Source organism: Sander lucioperca, chromosome 3 (assembly GCF_008315115.2).
Source record: "Sander lucioperca isolate FBNREF2018 chromosome 3, SLUC_FBN_1.2, whole genome shotgun sequence".
Classification (NCBI taxonomy): Eukaryota; Metazoa; Chordata; class Actinopteri; order Perciformes; family Percidae; genus Sander; species Sander lucioperca.
In genome coordinates, this window is record NC_050175.1 from 19,840,231 (window position 1) to 19,862,047 (window position 21,817).

The following is a 21,817-nucleotide window of genomic DNA, read 5'->3' on the forward strand; positions in this document are numbered from 1 at the left end:
CTTGTCCTCCTCCTCCTCCTCCTCCTCCTCCTCTTCCTCTTCCTCTTCCTCTTCCTCTTCCTCTTCCTCTTGCTCTACCTCTTGCTCTACCTCTGCCACTTGCTCTCCCTCCCTCCATGCTTGCAAAGTTCTTGAAATGGCTAAACTGAGGGCTTTTTGTAGCTGGCTGATTGGTGTTCAGTTTTGCAAGTAAGTGCCTTCAGGTGTGTATTTGAGTGGTTGCAATTACCCGATGTGTTTTGTATTTTGGATACATGTGTTTTCCAAATAGCACCCTGAGATTTCATTTTTGAACGAAGTGTCTTATGTATGAAATAGAGTGTAGTATGCAGGACCAAGTGTGTTGCATAAAGGATTAAGTGTGTTGCAGAATTGCAACTAGAGTGCAAAGCAGCGCTTTTGTTTAAGGTATGGGTACATGTGTTTGCGGTATGGTATAGCTTCAAGTTGTGTTACTTTAGTCTAAGCATGGGTCTATAGTGTTCAAGCAACGGGCAAAAACTGTAATATACACCTCTGGGCCACCAAGATGGAAAGAAATTATTTTACTTACAGGTTCACAAATGATTAATTATTATTAATTATGACTTGTACTGTAATAATATTGTGACCCCACATATACTATGCAGAGATGGGAAGTAACGAAGTACAAATACTTCGTTACTGTACTCAAGTAGATTTTTCAGATATTTTTACTTTACTTTACTATATTTTTTTGTGGCGACTTTTTACTTTTACTCCTTACATTTTAACATGAATATCGGTACTTTCTACTCCTTACATTTTACAAAATTGGCTCGTTACTTTAGTTTTGTACAAGAGGTCGTCATGTCGGAGAATAGCACAGACACGCGCCTCACCGCGAGCGGGCGCGCGCGACACACGGAGCAAAAAGAAAGAGACTAGCTGTCCGGAGGATAATCAGTTGAGATCGTGTGTGTGCGTCCTTAAGAACTGTAAGTCGTATAACTTATGTTGTCAGTTCATTTAAGCCTGTTGTTTTATTGGTCTATAGCAGAGATGGCAAAAGTACTCACTTCCCGTACTCAAGTAGAAGTACAGATACTTGTGTTAAAAAATACTCTGGTAAAAGTAGAAGTACTGATTTAACTTATTTACTCAAGTAAAAGTAACAAAGTACAGGCTTGGAAATTTACTTAAAGTATAAAAGTAAAAGTAGCTTTGCGAATGACAACCATTTTTTATGCAAAGCTACCTGGACAACACAAATGTTACTAGAGTGCAAGCTGAGAAACTTCAGTGGACATGGAGAAAGGCTCTTTATATGCCATTCCCTACATTTTAAATGGATGTCTGCCAATATGCCTAAAACATCACATATATGATTATTGTGACAGAGACTGGGACTCCAGGTTAATAAGATTCTGACTGAGTAGCTATTTATGAATTCAGTTGTGATTCTTGATGGTGGTAACGTTAGCACATAGTAGTATGAATGGCGACATGATTGAAAATGAAGAAATCGGCAGACAAGCAGCAAGAAACCCTTGGCCTTATCTGAGAGAGATGTTTGAGATAGTAGGCATCAAGAATGACTCCTGGCCAATGTGCTGCGCAACTCTTAAAGTATGGGGAACTTCTTAATTAATGTCTGTTTAGTAATTCATATTTTATCCTTTATTTTCTTTCCAGAAGCCATATTTGAGCACACACACGTACATGTAGATTCCTTTAAGGGGAAGATTAAAAAAAGAGGAACTGGATCTGTGAATTCTCACAGAATCACAACTGAATTCATAAATAGCTACTCAGTCAGAATCTTATTAACCTGGAGTCCCAGTCTCTGTCACAATAATCATATATGTGATGTTTTAGGCATATTGGCAGACATCCATTTAAAATGTAGGGAATGGCATATAAAGAGCCTTTTTTCCATGTCCACTGAAGTTTCTCAGCTTGCACTCTAGTAACATTTGTGTTGTCCAGGTAGCTTTGCATAAAAAATGGTTGTCATTCGCAAAGCTACTTTTACTTTTATGCTTTAAGTAAATTTCCAAGCCTGTACTTTGTTACTTTTACTTGAGTAAATAAGTTAAATCAGTACTTCTACTTTTACCAGAGTATTTTTTAACACAAGTATCTGTACTTCTACTTGAGTACGGGAAGTGAGTACTTTTGCCATCTCTGATACTATGTTACTAAAAACTGGAATCCCACAAAAAAATTGGATTTGTATTTTATTTGTTTAAGTTGCATATTTCAAAATTATTTCTGTGGCTTCAATATTTACAGTAAAGAAAAGGAAAAATAAAACATTGTCCCCAGTGTCTGTCATTAGAGACACATAATTAGACTAAGATCCAAAAATATCACTAATATTTGCATAGATTTTCTAGGGCAACAGACATCTCAGAAACAACATCTTAGAAAACTAGAATTTCCGCTATGAACATTGGTGGTATGTAAAATCTTGGTCTAAATTACTTCAACACATATACTAGAACACACAGAAATGACTGTTACCTATTTTGCTGCAGATTGAGCTGCTGTTATAATAGTTTGCTGTGCGTATGTGTGTGTGCGTGTGTGTGTGTGTGTGTGTTTGCGAGTGTGTGCGTGTGTGTGTGTGTGTGTGTGTGTGTGTGTGTGCGTGTGCGTGTGTGTGTGTGTGTGTGTGTGTGTGTGTGTGTGTGTGTGTGTGTGTGTGTGCAGCTCTGCAGAGGGTAAATAACAGAGGGACTCTCATCTGTCTATTTCCCTCGTTTGTCTCATTGCTGTCACTGAGTGGGACTGATGTGTGTGAAGGAATCAGAGCGGATATAACTCACTTTTTCCCTTGTTGTCAGCAGTTACCAATCTTTCACTGTGTGTATTTTTGTGTATGTGTGTTTGTATGCCCACATGTGTAAAACATTGAACATTGACTGAAGGAGGTTAACACTGTATTGTCTGTGTGTGTGTGTGTGGTTGCAGTGGTGATGGTGTGTGAAGGGCTGTGCTTTAAAGATCGTGAGTTTAATTAAAGATGAAAGAGCTGATTATTAATTAATGGAAGGTAGACTGTTCCATGATGTTGAAATATGGTGGTTTTGACTTTTTTTTCCTATAGAAAGAAATAAGAAAGTAAACTATGACAGCATATTTGAAAAATAACTTCCTTTTGTAATTTCAGTCAGTTGTAAATGTTAAATAATCCATATACAATCTAAAATAAAGATATGTTGTCATTCAGATATGAAAGAGGCAAATATAATTAGTACTATATTGGGGATTTTGTTTTGTCTCGTGAGGTGAGATGCTCGCCTCACACACACACACACACACACACACACACACACACACACACACACACACACACACACACACACACTCACCATTTAGATTAGAAAGAGTCATATTTCAATTATTTAAAAGTACAAATCTGTGTTGTGTTTTCTCATGGCAGATTTGTATAAATTTCGAAAAGGCAAGACAATCATCCAGCTGTGTTTTTTTCCTGTCCCTGATCTCTCAGCTTGTCCCACTCTGCTCACTCCAACAGTGCCACAGAGGCTCTGGAGACTCTCCTCTATGAAAAATGGAGCAGCACAAGCTTTTTCTACATCACACTTTCTGTTACCAGGAGATTAGAAAGTGAAGGTGGAGCACTCTGGAAAAAAAAACACTCTTGCTCTGGGCATCTGTACTGGAGCTGTAATCTTCACCGGAACCACAAAACTCTCCGAGTGGGGGTGAATTATTTTCTTTTACACCCCACCAAGAGAGAAAACTAAACAAATCTTTCACAGTCGAGGCAGTGGCACAGTTGAAATGATCCCCCAAATAGCTGAGGTGTAACTGAACATTGTTAAGATAAAGATATGATTATTTAATGCAATTGAATAATTGGGACAAGTTTTATTTATTCATTCTCTCAGTAATATCTTTGACAGAACAGTACAAGCCTCATCAGATAACAAATGGAAATAAATGAAATAAATGAACAGATGCTACAGAACAGAGGTATTCATTTTTAAATTAATTGGCAGAGGAACATATAGATATGAGAGTAATGTAAAAAAAAAAGCATATTAAAAACAGTAAGTCAAATAAATAAATACACATTATATTCCCGTAGTAATTGGCTATGGCTGTCTAACTATGAAACCGTTAGATTCAACAAAAGAAGAATACCTCAGAGGGGTTTAAAGCTGAAATAGCAGGGTCAGCGGTACACTTTGTGCTCAGAAGCACTTTTGTTTTCACTCTAAGTGGTGTAGCGAGGTTAAGGGTCACACATGCACCAGGTTACATCAGGAGGTAGCAAGGAGGAGGCCATAGGGGAGGATGGCAGAGTTCCAGGCAGGGAGCTCACAGCGTGGAGTCCCGGCAGAGGACGATCTCCAGCTCGGTGCGGTACAGTTTCCCTCCGTCAGACAGAGCCATGATGCTCTTCTTGTACCCCAGCAGTCCTTTTGAGTCCACAGGGTCCACGTCCTGCCACAGACGACATGGGCACATAAAATCAGCAGGCACAAAGTGGTCTATGAATGGTACAAACATACAGTACAGTGCAGAGGTATCTCTGGCAGCTGTTTTATATCAGCTCTATATTTGGCAAGTAGAAAAGTAACCTGAACTGATCAATCAATGGGCTAACTATTCATTACCATTTTGTTCTTGTCACAGAGGTCCTTCAGCAAAGCATCCAGCTCCTGCTCATCAATATATCCATTACCATCCTGGTGGAAGAGACCACACGAGAGGGCTGAATTATACAGAGGAAATACAAGTATTTGATCTAATGCTAACAGGTATAATGCTTACCATTTTCACCATCTTAGTTTAACATGATAGCATGCTTACGTTTGCTAATTAGCACAACATATAAAGATGAGGCTGATGGAAATGTCATTGGTTTTTGGTGCCAGATAAAAAGTCAGGGGATCATGAAAGTTATAACAATTTATCCTGAGGGTGAATGAATGTGTCCACCAAATGTCAATCCATCCAATAGTTGTTGAGACATTTCACTCAAAACCAGAAATGTCCCAGGAAAAGTCAGGGGATCTCCAAAAGCATTTGGGATCATCCTCTGGGCACCATAAATGGCTGTACAAAAGTTCATAACATTTGTCAAATAGTTGTTGGACTAAAGTAATGGATGAATGGACATGGCCAGCCCTAAAGCTATGCTGCTAGCATGCAGCAAACTTAGCATTTATCAAATACTTGTTTGGAGGAGTGGCATCAAAGGTGCTGTAGGTAGGATTGTGAAGATCCAGGACTTAGCCAAAAAATTTGAACATCGACAACTTTTCAGTCCCTCCCCCCTTTCTGCTAAAGCCCAAAACGGTTTCCTAAGCCCCTCCCCCCACGAGGGAGAATGAATGTGTGTGCATGAGCAGTGATTGACACGCAGTTAGACACCTCCGCTGGCCGTGATTTGTGCATCTAAACAGGGACCTGTGGATTTTTGCAAATCGCACCACAGGCTGTAGGTGGTGCCAGAGGAGCCGGATTTATTTTTTTTAATTACCTGCTTCATGTAGTTCTACTCGAACATAGGGTCAGTTTAATCAAATATGGCAGAAAGTTAGTTTTATAAGTCTTACCTACTGCACCTTTAAGTGTTAATATGCAGTCAATTTGAAGTGCATAAATAAGAGGCAGTGTGTAATCAGTCAAAAACAGCCTCATAGATAATATGGATCATTTTTAAACACTGGACCGTCTAGCAACAAACCCACCTTATGCATATTACATTTCACAGATGGAATATATTAGACACACAGACAAGCATGCTCTTTTTACCTTGTCATAGAAGGTGAAAAGGGAGTCAAATTCTTTAACTGTGAGCCTGATGCCCTGTGTAAAAGAGAGAGAGCAGTGGAAATTGTAAGAAACTGCAGAGTATTTCTAGAGAGCAGTAAAATTTCACCAGATCCAGAACTGGTATTAATCCAAGCAGATTATGATAACTGGGACTAGAGTTGAGTTAATCCTGATCAGACTAATCCTCTGTCAGAAAAAAATTGTTGATCTGCTCTGGCAAGCTAGTATGATAACATACATGACACAGTACATGTGGGAGATATATGCAGATTAGTATTGTTCCTGTGCTACAAATGTTGAACTTTGCATCAAAATGGCTTACATAGTGACTATGTATTCCCCTTAATAATGTGAAAGTGTAAACTGTCCAATAAGATGAGAAATTTCTATTTCAAGATGCAAATTAAAGTCCTAGATTTAAATTATTATTGTTTATTAATTATTAAATCGATTCAATCGAAGATAAAAGCTGTTTCCAAACACACAGTAGCCTATCATGTTTTAAAAGAAATGTTTTGCTGTAATATACATAGACATATACATTAAGTCCTAAAGGACTTAATGTATATGTCCACTCAGTACTTTGATGACAAATAATCCTCTTGTAGTAAATCCAATAATGTTGAATTGTACCTAATCTCCAGGGTTGTCTGACTTCTCTCTATCAGAGGGGCAGGACTTCAGTTGCTATAGCAGCTGTGATTTTATGCCTAAAATCAATTTTACGTGTAATCTCACCTCGAACGTCAGCAGGAAGTTCTCCTGGACCGGCAAGAGCCTGCAGCAAAACAACAAGGAAGGTTTCATCTTGATAGAACTGGTATTAATCCTTGAAGAGAAAAATGTAAAATGTACATACAGAACACAGAGAAATAAAAGTGGAGATACACTCACCTCGCCATCTCAGAGAGGCCGAGTTTACCATCACCATTAAGATCAAACATCCTCAGCTGCACAGAAAGAAGAGAATTTATCAGAAAAAAAGAAAAACAGGAGGTCTTAAAACACCATGTACGGCCCTACACCTTTAAATGGCGGCAGAAGTGAGTGTGTATCAGCACTATATTTGAGCTGGAGGGTGAACCCAGACATTGGTGTTGTTCAGTATATTAAAATTAAAGCCTTTAGGGATGTTATTTACATTATGTAGAAATGCAGCAGCCACGTGCTTCATGTTGAACATATAGGCATAGATGTAATGTACTCCTTTGTTAAGCAGAAATGGAAAAACAAAGTGTTTTCATGTTAATTCTTAGAGTAACTGAGAACTTTGCAGCATCATTAAATGATGCCACAGTTAACTGATACAGTATAGTTTATATGTTATACAATAGCTTTTTTTTTAAATGACAGTGGGTATAAAAAATATGTAGTTATTGTGTCAGTACCAGTGTAGGTATTACTGCAATGTTACTATAAATATGGATAATTAGAAACACATTTTCTACAATGAACAGTCTGATAAAACTCTTGACCTTTAAATACTTGAGTCTTGCAGTTACAATGTTGAGCTTGAAGTAGTACAAACATATTTTATGTCTAGTAATACTCACAATTGTCTGTGTGTACTCATTGAGCTTCTTGTCATCATAGTTTCTGTTAGCCTTCTTCAGCAGGTCTGACAGGAAACCCTAAAGAGAGAGAAAAACTACCAGTGATCAGATGATATGATGCATTTATACCGGGTAGTTAGCAGTTATGGTGACAATGAATGGTGTTGATCTATGTGCAGAGCTCAGGATGTGAACACAATCTTTAGTTTTTAACCCTTGTGCATTGAAAAGGTTGCTCTGATGTCCTTACAAAAATGTCCATGTCAAACAACTGCCATAAAATTATATATTAATATTATTTTCCACTTTCACTGAGTTAAATCTTTTAACCAACTTCAGTCCTGATCATCACTACCAAATATTCATTCATTTTCAGATTTTAACCCCGTAAATCCCAGTTTATTTACAGAATACATAATTAATTATTTTCTGTATACTAAATATTAAAAATTTTTTCCCACAGTCTGGGATATGTCAGTGATTAGCAAAAACACAAAAAATATCACAAATTGTGGTTTTAATGGGTTTCAATTGTGACATTTGTGTCCTTAAGGGTCTGGGTGTATTTTGGCTACACAGTTTGTTATAGACTTACTGTAAAAGGTTGAACTTCCAAAATTTGAAAAGAAAAACCTACACCCTTGCCAAAATGTATGCCATGAATTAACACAGCCAAAATGATCACACAGTTAAGAATAAAAAAGCCCTAAATGTCCCTAGTGATGCACAAGGATTAAATGTGCTGGGTGGTTTTGTTTTTCACTAGCCTAGAAATCTAGACGTACCCTAGTGGCAGCAAATGTAATTTGCAGCCAGGGTCGTCTAGCAACTCTCCGTTGGCTTCGAGCTGGAAAAACCTAACTCTAGTCAGGCCAATCACATCGTGTATAGAGTCGGTGGGTGGGCTTAACATAATAACGGCAGAGTTGCGACGGTTCCACGTGAATTCCCTGCTACTTCAAAACAAAGAACATGGCTGCTGCTGCTGGCGAACAGTGGTCTTCCGAATTGGCTTTGGCTGCAACTATGGAAGACTTGGAGTTAGGCTTTTCTTTGAGAAAAGAACAAAGAACGATACTGAAGTCATTCTTAAAAAAGGAAGCTGTGTTCGGAGTTTTGCCGACCGGATACGGCAAAAGTTTAATCTATCAACTAGCATTGCTCTGGTTGGTTGTAGCACTCCTATTGCATGCAGAGGGAATTTGAAAGACACCGTTTATTCTGCCCCTCGGATTGAGCCCTGCCAATGGTGTGTTCCCACACCCAACATCTTGATGTGGGTCTGGCTTGTCAGGCTAGTTTTTCACATGACAGTGAGAGCATACTACACATGTGCAGGTTCAGAGTAGATCCCACAGTAGAGCCATTACCACTAATTATACCACTAGCATGGCACGGAAGCTCATCTCAACCAAAGTCTGGTATGTTTACAGTAATGACAAAATGGAAATATACACGTACATATATGAACTACTTATTTACTGTTCTCTCTTTTGTTTTGATACTATACACCCACAACTCTAAACCTCTGTAAGAGTGCTGTACTGTCATCAAAACAGCTGTGTTTTTAGCATGTAGGCCAACTTTACACGATTCTACATTAATCTTGCAGGGTTTGGCATATCGTGTTTTACCTTCAGCTCATTCGACTCAATGTATCCACTTCGGTCGGTGTCATACCTCCTCCAGGCCTGCAGGAGAAGAGTGATGTTAGCTTTTAGAAAACATGCATGCTATTTTAACCACAAGGGAAAGGGAAAATGATTTACAGAAAAAAAGACAATAAAAAGAAATGACAGAGGTACAAGTGTGTCATTTGACATTGTGTAAATATAGAATTTGTCAAAGCCCTTTATCAAAGATGGATACCGAAACCCTTTCAGCACCCACTGCCTTCCCCCTGCAGAAAGCTGTGCTCCATTCATAATGTATGTTCTGTCTGAGAATAGCTTTAACACAGAACATCACACCACTGAAAACCCTCCTCAGCCCAAGCCCGAGTACACCAAGTGTGTGTGTGTGTGTGTGTGTGTGTGTATTTTCAATCACAGTGGACCAGATGTTCGATGCCTCACCGTTTCTCTCTAATTACTTTAACATATGCAACCAAAGACTAAGTGTGGTTCAAATATGCTTTGTTTACTAGCTGGCATTAAATACCTGTGTAAAAATCTATTTAAAAGTTAGCCGTACTGTCTTTGATTTAGAGTGATCTATTTAGGATTGGAGTTAATGTTTGGTTTGATAATTGGTCCACTGAGATAGCTAATGTATGGGTATTACGGAGGTGAATCTAGTTCATTTATATCAAACAAGACAATTTATGCTGCCAGGGATGACTACGACCAAAATCTTAAATGCAGCACAGTCTCCAGTATATCTTCTTACAATTTTTGTCAGTGTTTTAATTCTAGACACATTATCATGGCTGTATATTAACAATTACTGTAACAACCTAACTGGATTGTTTCTACAAGAAAGAAAGAAAGAAAGAAACACTGACAGGCATTTATATGGTGGCGAGGTAGACAGATATACAAACATACAGCCATAAACGCTGCGCTGGATCCCACAAACTCTCTGAAACAGAGCAGGAAGTTTTCCTCTGTGGGCAGAAGCTGAGCCAACTAAAGAGTGGACGATAAAGAGACAGAGTGATTATTATTCCAGAGACTTCTTTTTATGTTTATGGGTTGGATTTTTGATTTATAAAGACAGAAAACATATACAAGGCTTTATTTAAACAGGAGCTATATTTTTTAAGATGAGGTTTTTATTTCAGTGGATATTATTGACAGTGAAAATATAGAAAAAAAGCTGGAGTCAGATCAGAGATGTTGGAGATATACTGTATATGTCTTAACCATTAGACCACTACAGGACGCCCCAGAACAGTAGCTTAGTTCTCACCTCTGACATCTCAATTCTCCCATCAGCGTTCTTGTCAAAGTTGGCCATGAACTCTTTCATCTTTTCTTTGAAAACAGCATGTGTAGGATCCTGCAACCACATCAAATCACAGATCAAAGAGACTTCTGATAATACAATCTTAATGTAACATATATTTAAGAGAAAACCTTATTTAAACATGCTAACACTGTCCCCAAGAAATTTTGTTTATTTTACGAAAAATTATCTTTATTTTTCATATGAAATGGAATTCCACCCAGATGTTTTATATCAACATGAGGGAATGTTAAAGTATATTATTAATATATCCATATTTTATTTTGTCAAATGATAGATTGAAGGTGGACTGAATGATCTGTTGTAAAAAAAAATCAAGAAGAAAAAAAAAAGTTATGGTCACGTGTCTGCTACACCAAACCTGTCTCCCAAAAAATGATGTTCCCCTACAACTAAATTGCATTTTTAATTATGTTTCTTGGATTACACATCCTCATACCAGCGCCAGGTGCACGCTGTTGCAGTTAATGTTGTAATTTAAAACAAAAGTACTTGTTTAAGTTGGATGTAAGTTATACGTTACGTAAGTTAAGGACGCTACATAAGTTAAAATCATTGACTTTTGATTCCTGTGTGAAAGTCCTGTGTTTGTTTGACCTATCCATTTACCCAGACCTCCTCCATATGTGGACATGGAAACGTATTTGTGATACGTCAAAGACAAACATAATCCGAGACTAAATACGTTTCCTTCAAAATGTAACTGAGAATACAGATTAGTTGTATGGGACCGTAATTTTTAGGAAACAGGGCTGTTCCTATATGAGTCCTTTTGGGCAAATGTAACTCTGTAAGTATTCAGAAGTGTGCACACACTCACCACGCCTGCTCCCCGTCTTGCTGTCTCCAGCTCTTTGAAGAAGTTCTCCAGCTCGGTCCCTTCGATGTAGCCGTTTCCTGTGTAGCACCAGAGGAACTAAATTAGTTTGGCACAAGTTATGTTATAACGCTTTTAAGTCATCTGAAGCTTTGTTGACTGTTCAAAAGTTTGATTAAAGACTGTGGATGTGGATGAAAGATTAAAGGTCAATGGGGGGGTTCTTGAATTTTGGAACAGTCGCCAAACCTCGAGTGCTAGTCCGGTCTAAAGTCGTCTGTGATTGGATCCAAGTAAGCAGCAAACTGTAAACTGCTTTCTTGGACTGTATACAGCACATATACATGCTTACAGCTGTTCTTAAATCAGTTTGAGTATTTGCTTGGTTTAGCCGCTGGGAAATAAGATTAACACGTTATATCATCTCTACAAAACTATAACTGATAACTTTTAATTGAAACCTCACTTTAATGAACTGAAGGCACGCCACACAAAAACAAGCTTATGTCTAGAGAAAATTCTCTATTCGTTCATATATCTTGCGCTCAATTGGCATTTCTGGATTGGGGAGATTCAGTAATGTGTTGCAGCAGGAAAAAACACAACCCACAACAGTCATAATGAAGCTGGAGTGTAAGCAGTATAATGAGTTGTCTTGCCTAAGAGGGTGAAAGGGTGCAGTCAGATTGATGCTTATTGGGGCATTCTGTCCCTGTGTCTTATGACAGTCACGTGATCGGGGATGATTTTAATACAATAGCTTACTCCACTGCTTTCCCTGCAAGTCAGAGGGCAACATATAGGACATTCAGCACTCTCTTTTTAATCATAAGAATGTGTCCCATCTGTCTACAATCCGAGCACAGATTGGGGGGTTCATGCCTTACACAAAAATAGACATTTATGAAATTGTTACTTCAATTTGGAATAGAACACAGATGTACAGAATAAAATGCAGAGATTCACCCTGCCCCCCTCTTCATCTCTTAATCTCTTATCCTCTCATCTCCTCCGATCATTTTCTCCCTCACCTCCCCCCGTCCTCTCGTCTTTCTGCCCAGATTCATTTGCAGACGATATATGATAGGTGCTCCATGTCACCATCTGTGCCTTGGTTGAGCTGCTGTTTTAGATATAAACAAATCACTGAAGGGACACAAAGCTTTGGGCGTTGAAACAAAGCAGGCCGATGCAACAAACTAAAGGTAAAATTCATCTTGAGTTCAGTTTCACTTTGCTTTCAGTATTCAAACTTAAATTGATAATAAGTGTGTAGTCTTTCTAATTACGTATTTTCACAGTCTTATACTTCAACAGTTTAACAATAAACTGAGACTTTCTTGACTTGCGAAATTATCTATTAAACTGATGAACATCATATGTATAATTCATGGCTTAATTCAAATGGGATCAAAAAATAATTTGTCTTTCCCCATTCGCTCCCGTTCATATTTCTTTCGAAAGATAGGTCCCATGGACTGGAAGTAGAAGGGCGTGACTTCGGCTCTCTTTTTCAATACATCTTTACACCCTTTTCTTTATGCTTAGGTCTTTGATCACTTCAGGTTTGACAAAGAAAAAAAGTATGAAGTTTCTGTTTTAAGCAATGGAAAATGTAATCTTGACCAATATGCTGATGTTAAGCAGTTATAATGTTTATCATGTTCATCATCTTAGTTCAGTATGTTAGCATGCTAACATTGACTAATTAGCACAAAACACAAGGTACAGCTGAGACTGATGGGAATGTCATTAGTTTTTTAAGGAATCCAGAGAATAAAATAAAAATGTTGACCTGATGGTGGCGCTACATGAAACGTCAGAGGATCACCAAAGTTTTTACAATTCATCCTGAGGGGGGCATGAATCTCTGTACCAAAGTTTCAATGCAATCCATCACACACACATATTTCACTCGCATGCACAACTTTTAAGCTCATGGTGATGCTAGAGTAAAAGTCAGGGGATCACCAAAATCCATAAGATCCATTATCTGGGGATCATGAATGGCGGTACAAAATTTTGTGACAATCCAATAGTTGTTGAGATATTTCAGTCTGGACATAAATGGCAGTACGTCCCAGTCAACCGACATTGCCATCCCTATAGAGTCACTCTGATAGTCTAGCTAAAAAGATTGTATATTGTTCCTTCTCTATTTATCTGTGCCTTCATTTAGGGGGGATGATTCATTAAGTCCTGCTTGGCTGGCTGGCTGGATTTAGGCAGTTCAAGTGTGACAAAATTGTGTGATCAAGTGAGACAAGATGCATGCAAGAAGGGGAGTATACACAACCTATTATGCATTACAGTGTCAGCAGAGTGGCACTACACGCCAAGACCTGTAAATATGCATGAATTTGTGTATCTCAATGTGTTGTTGGCCTTCAAGGACATAGAAACGCCTACAAATGTTGCTCTGATTGACCCAAAATTGTACCCAAATTGTAGTAAAATCAAACACAATGTCCTAGATTTCTAACCTGACTCCATTTTAATCTAATATGTAACTGGTTTTTGAATACAGTACAGAGTATCTCAGGTTTGGGAAAGCAAGGAACAAATAATCTATGATGAAGTCTGAGTGTGTTCAAATCCTGTGACTTGTAATAAAGTCCACATAAGTAACTGTGTTTTCAGATCATTTGCACTCACTGCAAGAGTTTAGTTGCAATACAAATCTCTGCTGCCACATGAAGCGCACCACTGCACACTGCATACTGAGCAGATGCAGCCCTCTACTTCCCAAAACATTTTCAAACACAGCTCAACTGCTGACTGCTCAATAACAACTAAAAAACAATCCAGCTGCCAAACTCATAATGACTGAAAAAGACAAAAAGGATCATGCAAAAACACTTTAACTTGCTAAATGTAAAGAAAAGCCCATAATTTTGAAGACTACTGTAAAATTAGCTGCACACATTCTTCAACTGGCTGAGGTCCTCAGATGTTTATATGTTGTCCTCAATATCCCTGCGGCCAATAGGAGCCAAGGTCCAGTCAGTCACTGCTGTACTGCAGCTGTGGTCAAGAAAACAACCTTTTGCTGCCATGATGCTATCTTAGTCAACAACAAACTGTAACCAACACATCCCCAGAAATAGACGGTTTTACAGAAAGTGGACAGAAGATTATGTGTTTACTTTGAGTGAGAATATTCTTGCAATGAGGTAAAAGCCTCTATTCCCCTGGATCAATAATGTTCCATTTTTTTTTACCAGAAGATGACATAACAAACATTTTGTCAAACTTAGGAGGGGTTAGCTTTTCTTCATAGTTGGCCCAAAACATGGTGGGAACATATTTAGCTATGGTTTCTTCATTCTTTCTTCATTATTTATTGGTACTCATTATTATGGTACCCTCGAGCAGAACACTTCTTCTTCTTATGAGAAGAGAGGGCCAGGGCAAAACACATTTCATTGCATTCTCTCTGTACTTTGTACTTTTAAATGCACATGACAATAAACTTGAAACTCCAGTGAAGCAGTTTAAAGACAAGGTCTTAGCAAAAGTCATGGAAGTTATCCAGGTCGGAAAAAGTTTTAGATCAATTAGCTTTTGATGAGTTGGCCATTTACACTAACTATCAGCCTTTTCTCTCACACACATCTGTAGATGTTTTAAAATGTGACCTGTTTTAAGATTAATGGTCTTCGAAATTCTGTGGCTCCTGGAATGGTAGTTTAATAGTCAATATGTCCTTAAATTATACAACAAAATAGGTCATTTGTGATCATTCCAAAATGACCCATATGAGTGTTTTCTGATCTGGTGACCCTAGAATGGGCAGAACAACATTGTTTATCAGCACCTTTCAAAAACCGTTGCAACTGGGTTAGGTGCTTAGGCCCAAATGCAACATTGTTTTTGTGTGACCTTTGTGGGATACGTCAGTGCTGTTAAGCTAAAATGTTTGATGAAAATAAATTGTGAGTTTATCAGACAAGGTTTGGAAAGGGTTTAATAATAGAGGTTGGAGATCTTTCTGTTTTTGTGTTTTTGTAACATGAAAATCACAAAAGCTGGAATGGCTCATAGTGAGTAACGCTCTTTTATTCACGTCCTTATTTCGTCTCGTATTGACTACTGCAATTCCTTGTATTCTGGGATTTGCCAATCATCTTTATCACGCCTGCAGCTTGTCCAGAATGTGGCTGCTAGATTGTTGACTGATAGGCTACCAGAAGGAGGGATCATACAGTATCTCCCCGATATTGGCTTCTCTTCACTGGTTACCTGTCAAATATAGAATCGATTTTAAGGTAATGTTACTTGTTTTTAAAGCATTACATGGATTGGCCCCTTTATATATTACTGATCTCCTTACCCTACATCACTCCTCCAGGAACCTAAGATCGTCTAATCAGTTCCTTTTAGCTATTCCACAGTCTTGGATGAAAACAAAGGGTGATCGTGCCTTCTCCGTTGTGGCCCCGAATCTCTGGAACAAATTTCCCATTCTTATTAGGTCCTCCTCTATTGCTGAGACCTTTAAGTCTCATCTTAAAACAAATTTTTATTCTTTGGCATATGATTTAGTTTAGGGACATTTGTATAGAAGTGTGTTGTTTTGTATGATGTTCATTGTCCATCCATCTTCTTCCGCTTATCCGGTAACGGGTCACGGGGGTAGCAGCTCCAGCAGGGGACCCCAAACTTCCCTTTCCCGAGCCACATTAACCAGCTCCGACTGGGGGATCCCGAGGCGTTCCCAGGCCAGGTTGGAGATATAATCCCTCCACCTAGTCCTGGGTCTTCCCCGAGGCCTCCTCCCAGCTGGACGTGCCTGGAAAACCTCCCTAGGGAGGCGCCCAGGGGGCATCCTTACCAGATGCCAGAACCACCTCAACTGGCTCCTTTCGACGCGAAGGAGCAGCGGCTCTACTCCGAGCTCCTCACGGATGACTGAGCTTCTCACCCTATCTCTAAGGGAGACGCCAGCCACCCTCCTGAGGAAACCCATTTCGGCCGCTTGTACCCTGGATCTCGTTCTTTCGGTCATGACCCAGCCTTCATGACCATAGGTGAGGGTAGGAACGAAAACTGACCGGTAGATTGAGAGCTTTGCCTTCTGGCTCAGCTCTCTTTTCGTCACAACGGTGCGATAAATTGAGTGTAATACCGCACCCGCTGCGCCGATTCTCCGACCAATCTCCCGCTCCATTGTTCCCTCACTCGCGAACAAGACTCCAAGGTACTTGAACTCCTTCACTTGGGGTAAAGACTCATTCCCTACCTGGAGAAGGCACTCCATCGGTTTCCTGCTGAGAACCATGGCCTCCGATTTAGAGGTGCTGATCCTCATCCCAGCCGCTTCACACTCGGCTGCGAACCGATCCAGTGAGTGCTGAAGGTCACAGGCCGACGATGCCATCAGGACCACATCATCTGCAAAAAGCAGCGATGAGATCCCCAGCTCACCAAACTGCAACCCCTCTCCACCCCGACTACGCCTCGATATCCTGTCCATAAATACTACAAACAGGATTGGTGACAAAGCGCAGCCCTGGCGGAGGCCAACTCTCACCTGAAACGAGTCCGACTTACTGCCGAGAACCCGGACACAGCTCTCGCTTTGGTCGTACAGAGATTGGATGGCCCTGAGAAGGGACCCCCTCACCCCATACTCCCGCAGCACCTCCCACAGTGTCTCCCGGGGGACCCGGTCATACGCCTTCTCCAGATCCACAAAGCACATGTAGACCGGTTGGGCATACTCCCAGGCTCCCTCCAGGATCCTTGCGAGAGTAAAGATCTGGTCCGTTGTTCCACGACCAGGACGGAATCCGCATTGTTCCTCTTCAACCTGAGGTTCGACTATCGACCGAACCCTCCTTTCCAGCACCTTGGAGTAGACTTTACCGGGGAGGCTGAGAAGTGTGATACCCCTGTAATTGGCACACACCCTCTGGTCCCCCTTTTTGAAAAGGGGAACCACCACCCCGGTCTGCCACTCCTTAGGCACCGTCCCCGACTTCCACGCAATGTTGAAGAGGCGTGTCAACCAAGACAACCCCTCCACACCCAGAGCTTTAAGCATTTCTGGACGGATCTCATCAATCCCTGGGGCTTTGCCACTGTGGAGTTGTTTAACTACCTCAGCAACTTCCACCAGGGAAATTGACGACAATCCCCCATCATCCTCCAGCTCTGCCTCTACCATAGAGGGCGTATTAGTCGGATTTAGGAGTTCCTCACAGTGCTCCTTCCACCGCCCTATTACCTCCTCAGTTGAGGTCAGCAGCGTCCCATCCTTACTGTACACAGCTTGGATGGTTCCCCGCTTCCCCCTCCTGAGGTGGCGAACGGTTTTCCAGAAGCACCTTGGTGCCGACCGAAAGTCCTTCTCCATGTCTTCTCCGAACTTCTCCCACACCCGCTGCTTTGCCTCTTTCACGGCAGAGGCTGCAGCCCTTCGGGCCCTTCGGTACCTTGCAACTGCCTCCGGAGTCCCCTGGGATAACATATCCCAGAAAGACTCCTTCTTCAGTCGGACGGCTTCCCTGACCACCGGTGTCCACCACGGTGTTCGTGGGTTGCCGCCCCTTGAGTCACCTAAGACCCTTAGACCACAGCTCCCCGCCGCAGCTTCAGCAATGGAAACTTTGAACATTGTCCACTCGGGTTCAATGCCCCCAGCCTCCACAGGGATGCACGAAAAGTTCCGCCAGAGGTGTGAGTTGAAAGTCTGTCGGACAGGGGCCTCCTCCAGACGTTCCCAGTTCACCCGCACTACCCGTTTGGGTTTACCAGGTCTGTCCAGAGTCTTCCCCCACCCTCTGACCCAACTCACCACCAGATGGTGATCAGTTGACAGCTCTGCCCCTCTCTTCACCCGAGTGTCCAAAACATACGGCCTCAGATCAGATGAAACGATTATAAAATCGATCATTGACCTTTGGCCTAGGGTGCTCTGGTACCAAGTACACTTATGAGCATCCCTATGTTCGAACATGGTGTTCGTTATAGACAATCCATGACTAGCACAGAAGTCCAACAACAAACAACCACTCTGGTTTAGATCAGGGAGGCCGTTCCTCCCAATCACGCCTCTCCATCTGTCTCCATCATTGCCCACGTGCGCGTTGAAGTCCCCCAGCAGAACTATGGAGTCCCCTACTGGAGCCCCATACAGGACTCCATTCAAGGTCTCCAAGAAGGCCGAATACTCCGAGCTCTTGTTTGGTGCATACGCACAAACAACAGTCAGAGTTTTCCCCCCCACAACCCGCAGGCGTAGGGAGGCGACCCTCTCGTCCACCGGGATAAACTCCAACGTAGCGGCGCTCAGCCGGGGGCTTGTGAGTATCCCCACACCCGCCCGGCGCCTCACACCCTGGGCAACTCCGGAGAAGAAAAGAGTCCAACCCCTATCCAGGAGTATGGTTCCAGAACCGAGACTGTGCGTAGAGGTAAGCCCCACCAGATCCAACTGGTAGCGCTCCACCTCCCGCACAAGTTCCGGTTCCTTCCCCCACAGAGAGGTGACGTTCCACGTCCCCAGAGCCAGCGTCTGCTGCCCGGGTCTGGTCCGTCGAGGCCCCTGACCTTCACTGCCACCCATGTGGCAGCGCACCCGACCCCAGCGGTTCCTCCCACAGGTGGTGGGCCCATGGGTTGGAGAGAGAGGTGCCACGTAGCTTTTTCGGGCTGTGCCCGGCCGGGCTCCGTGGCAAACCCGGCCACCAGGCGCTTGCTGACGGGCCCTCCATCTGGGCCTGGCTCCAGACGGGGGCCCCGGGCTTCCTCCGGGCAGGGTCACATCATCTCTACCTCGTTTTTTCATAGGGTTTTTGAACCATTCTTTGTCTGGCCCCTCACCTGAGACCACTTTGTCTTGGGAGACCCTACCAGGAGCACAAAGCTCCAGACAACACAGCCCTCAGGTTCATAGGAACACACAAACCTCTCCACCACGATAAGGTGATGGTTCCCGGAGGAGATGATGTTCATTGTGTCTATGTTTTTATTGTCTTCCTTTGTTTTATAACATAATATAACTTTGTACAGCACTTTGTTAAGTCTAGGTTGGTTTTAAATGTGCTCTATAAATAAATTGACTTGACTTGACTTTTACAGTTTGGCTGCTGGGAAATGCTCCAACCAATAACATGGCTACTTTCAGACTTGAGACTTGCTGCTCTGAGGAGTCCAGACGAGTGTATAACTTTGTTGTATTAGATGTTAGGTCAATAAAGGAGGAGTGTGTAGGATTTAGGGGGATCTTTGCCAAAATATAATATAATATTCATAATTATGTTTTTTATTATTATTATTAATATATTATTTCATTGGAGAGCGCGCGCCCAGATGCCGAGGCTCAGTCCTTGACGCAGCTGCCACGGTTCCGACCTGCGGCCCTTTGCTGCATGTCATTGCCTTTCTCTCTCCCTTTTCACGTCTAAGCTGTCCTATAATAAAGGCCTAAAAATGCTACACAAGAAAATGATGAATTTATGAAAAATAAATAAAATCAGCATCCCAATCTCTGAAGTAACCAGCTAATGCTAGCGCTAGCTAACTAGCTTGGTTGGCAAGGTGCTAACCGAACGCTGAACAAGACATTTTTAGGCAACCAAAATGTTCCCCATAACTCTCATGAAGTGAAAAAAACACTGTAAACGGTTCAAAGTTCTCACACAAAAACATGGACAACACTCCAAAACAAGTTCAGTTATTTTAATGTAGCCCTTTACAATTGTATCCATAACAGTGTTATGGATATGCATTGCTAAGCCTCTGTCGTGATTAACAGGTCGGTATGTAGCCACGCCCCTAACGCATTCCCTGCTTTAACGTCTATTTTAAAATTAATAAATCCTTAATTTACAAAATAAACATCATGATGTATTGAAGAAGACTTTAAAGTAGTGATTGCGGCCATTAACCCATTATGAAAATATTTACTGAGGTAATAAATCAAGTGAGAGGTAGGGTAATTTTCCCATAGACTTCTATGGAAAAGGAGTTCTTTTTGGAGACAGTGGAGTCACCCCCTGCTGGAAATTAGATAGAATGCAGGTTAAAGGCACTTCTGCCCGAAGCTACGTCCAGTCTAGGGTTTCTACAGTAGCCCAGAACGGACAAACCAAACACTGGCTTCAGAGAGAGCCTTTCGCTTATTCACATTACTTGAAGACCACTGTAGATTCTACTTCACGCTTGGAGGTCTCCAGGCTGCAGCCATACACTCTTGTAGGGGTGAGGAAAGGGGCATTGAGTTGGTTGCAATCTGCAACCCCACTAAATGTTACTAAATCCTCATTCCCAGAAAGCTCCAGCAGAAAACACCCTTCATCCTCTCCTCTCATACCTTTTCACTTTCCTTCCCTCTGCCTCTCACTCACCCTCATTCCCCCTCTCTCAATTGTCCTCCCTCCTTTACATCCTTTTATCCCTCCCCCATCCATGGATGGATTATAAGCCCCCATATCTCCTTCACTCTCTATTATTCTTCTTCTCTTTCAGCTCCCTCCCCCTCCTCACCCTCTCCTCCATCCTTCTCTGTATAACTTAAGACAAAAGTATTGTTTCATTTCAAAAACCAGATTACACATCATAGTGATACCATCGTGCATAAGAGCGGGTTATAGACGCGCCAAGTATTTATTTTTTAAATTCATTCACCCTTTATTTATCCTCGAGAGATCATTGAGGGGCGACACTCATTTTCAATGTCATCGAGTCAAATCAAGTAGCCTAAATTAGAAAAATTAACACTGAAGTAAAGAATATTTCCTTCATATCGTATTTATATCCAATTACCTGGAGCAAATATACTTTTTTTCTTACAGTAGGCTAGTTAGTGATATTACTGTAATATTTTTCATGTTATTGTATTATTTACTGAAATAACACAGAAAAGAAGAATTAAACTCTGGAAACAAAATGTCTGTAACACAATACATAAAAAACAGACTATCTAATAACATACCCTTCTCAATATTATATATTTAGCTTCTAATAGACGCTAATTGATCACTCAATTAATGCCACATTCAGTAGACTGGTAGGCACTTGCGCGCACTGACCGTCTGCATCAAAATGTTTCCAGATGTCGATAAACTGCGCCGCGGTGATCTCAGCCAGGTCCAGGTGGGGCGGCTGCTGTGCTTGAGTTGCCATCTCTGCTGTTTCTCCCTCCTTTTAGTCGAGTGTAATAGTAGAGATAAACTTTTCCCAGCGTAGAGCTCCTCAGTACAGTGGACAGCTCCTCCTCAGCTGAGGCTTTTAAACTCCCCGTGGCGTCCGCGCTTCTCCTACCCGCCACACGGGGGCGCATTCAGCGTGGAGGGAGCCAACAGACAGGAGACCAATAACAGGAGGAGGAAGGCTCTCCTGGGCTTTGCATATGAGTTATCATTAAGGGCTGTCCATGCTGCTGGTTTGCTAGCAGGGTCATTATACATCATCTAATCCTGCAGCTCCTTTGAGGAGAGAATTAGCCTACATCATACAATTTATCCTATAGAGGGGCTGTGGAACTTGTAGAATCGTCCCTGTGTCTTCCAATACTATAGCTTACTGCACTGCCAATTATTAAATCAAGATTAAATATATATGAGTAGATTATGAAAATGAATTATGATTAAACATGTCCTTCCAGGATCTTCAAAACCTCAGGAGAACTCAAAACAATAAACATGTGCAATGATGTGCATCTCATGCTCCGTGGGAGCCACATTTTCTTCTTCCCTCA

General features: G+C 41.4%; 1 protein-coding gene across 1 annotated transcript; it reads right to left on the minus strand.

Annotated features, from left to right (window-relative positions):
• Positions 1 to 4,021: 4,021 nt before the first annotated feature.
• LOC116060691 (calretinin-like) lies at positions 4,022 to 21,406 on the minus strand. Its single transcript, XM_031314416.2, has 11 exons — positions 21,150 to 21,406; positions 11,116 to 11,192; positions 10,239 to 10,328; positions 9,875 to 9,955; positions 8,963 to 9,019; positions 7,329 to 7,406; positions 6,670 to 6,725; positions 6,514 to 6,553; positions 5,755 to 5,808; positions 4,611 to 4,682; positions 4,022 to 4,437 (listed from the first exon to the last, which is right to left on the minus strand). Exons 1-11 carry the CDS (start codon positions 21,241 to 21,243, stop codon positions 4,312 to 4,314), a joined length of 825 nt encoding a protein of 274 aa, XP_031170276.1. The 5' UTR covers positions 21,244 to 21,406; the 3' UTR covers positions 4,022 to 4,311.
• Between the last annotated feature and the right edge of the window lie 411 nt (positions 21,407 to 21,817).

Bases quoted from the DNA above. Each gene is read 5' to 3' on its own strand.
- LOC116060691 (XM_031314416.2), bottom strand. From the start codon at position 21,243: ATGGCAACTCAAGCACAGCAGCCGCCCCACCTGGACCTGGCTGAGATC. The intron at 10,329-11,115 runs GTGAGTGTGTGC...ATGTGGTTGCAG, and splicing joins CAAGACGGGGAGCAGGCGTG to GATCCTACACATGCTGTTTT. The intron at 6,726-7,328 runs GTGAGTATTACT...CTTTCTGTGCAG, and splicing joins ATGAGTACACACAGACAATT to CTGAGGATGTTTGATCTTAA.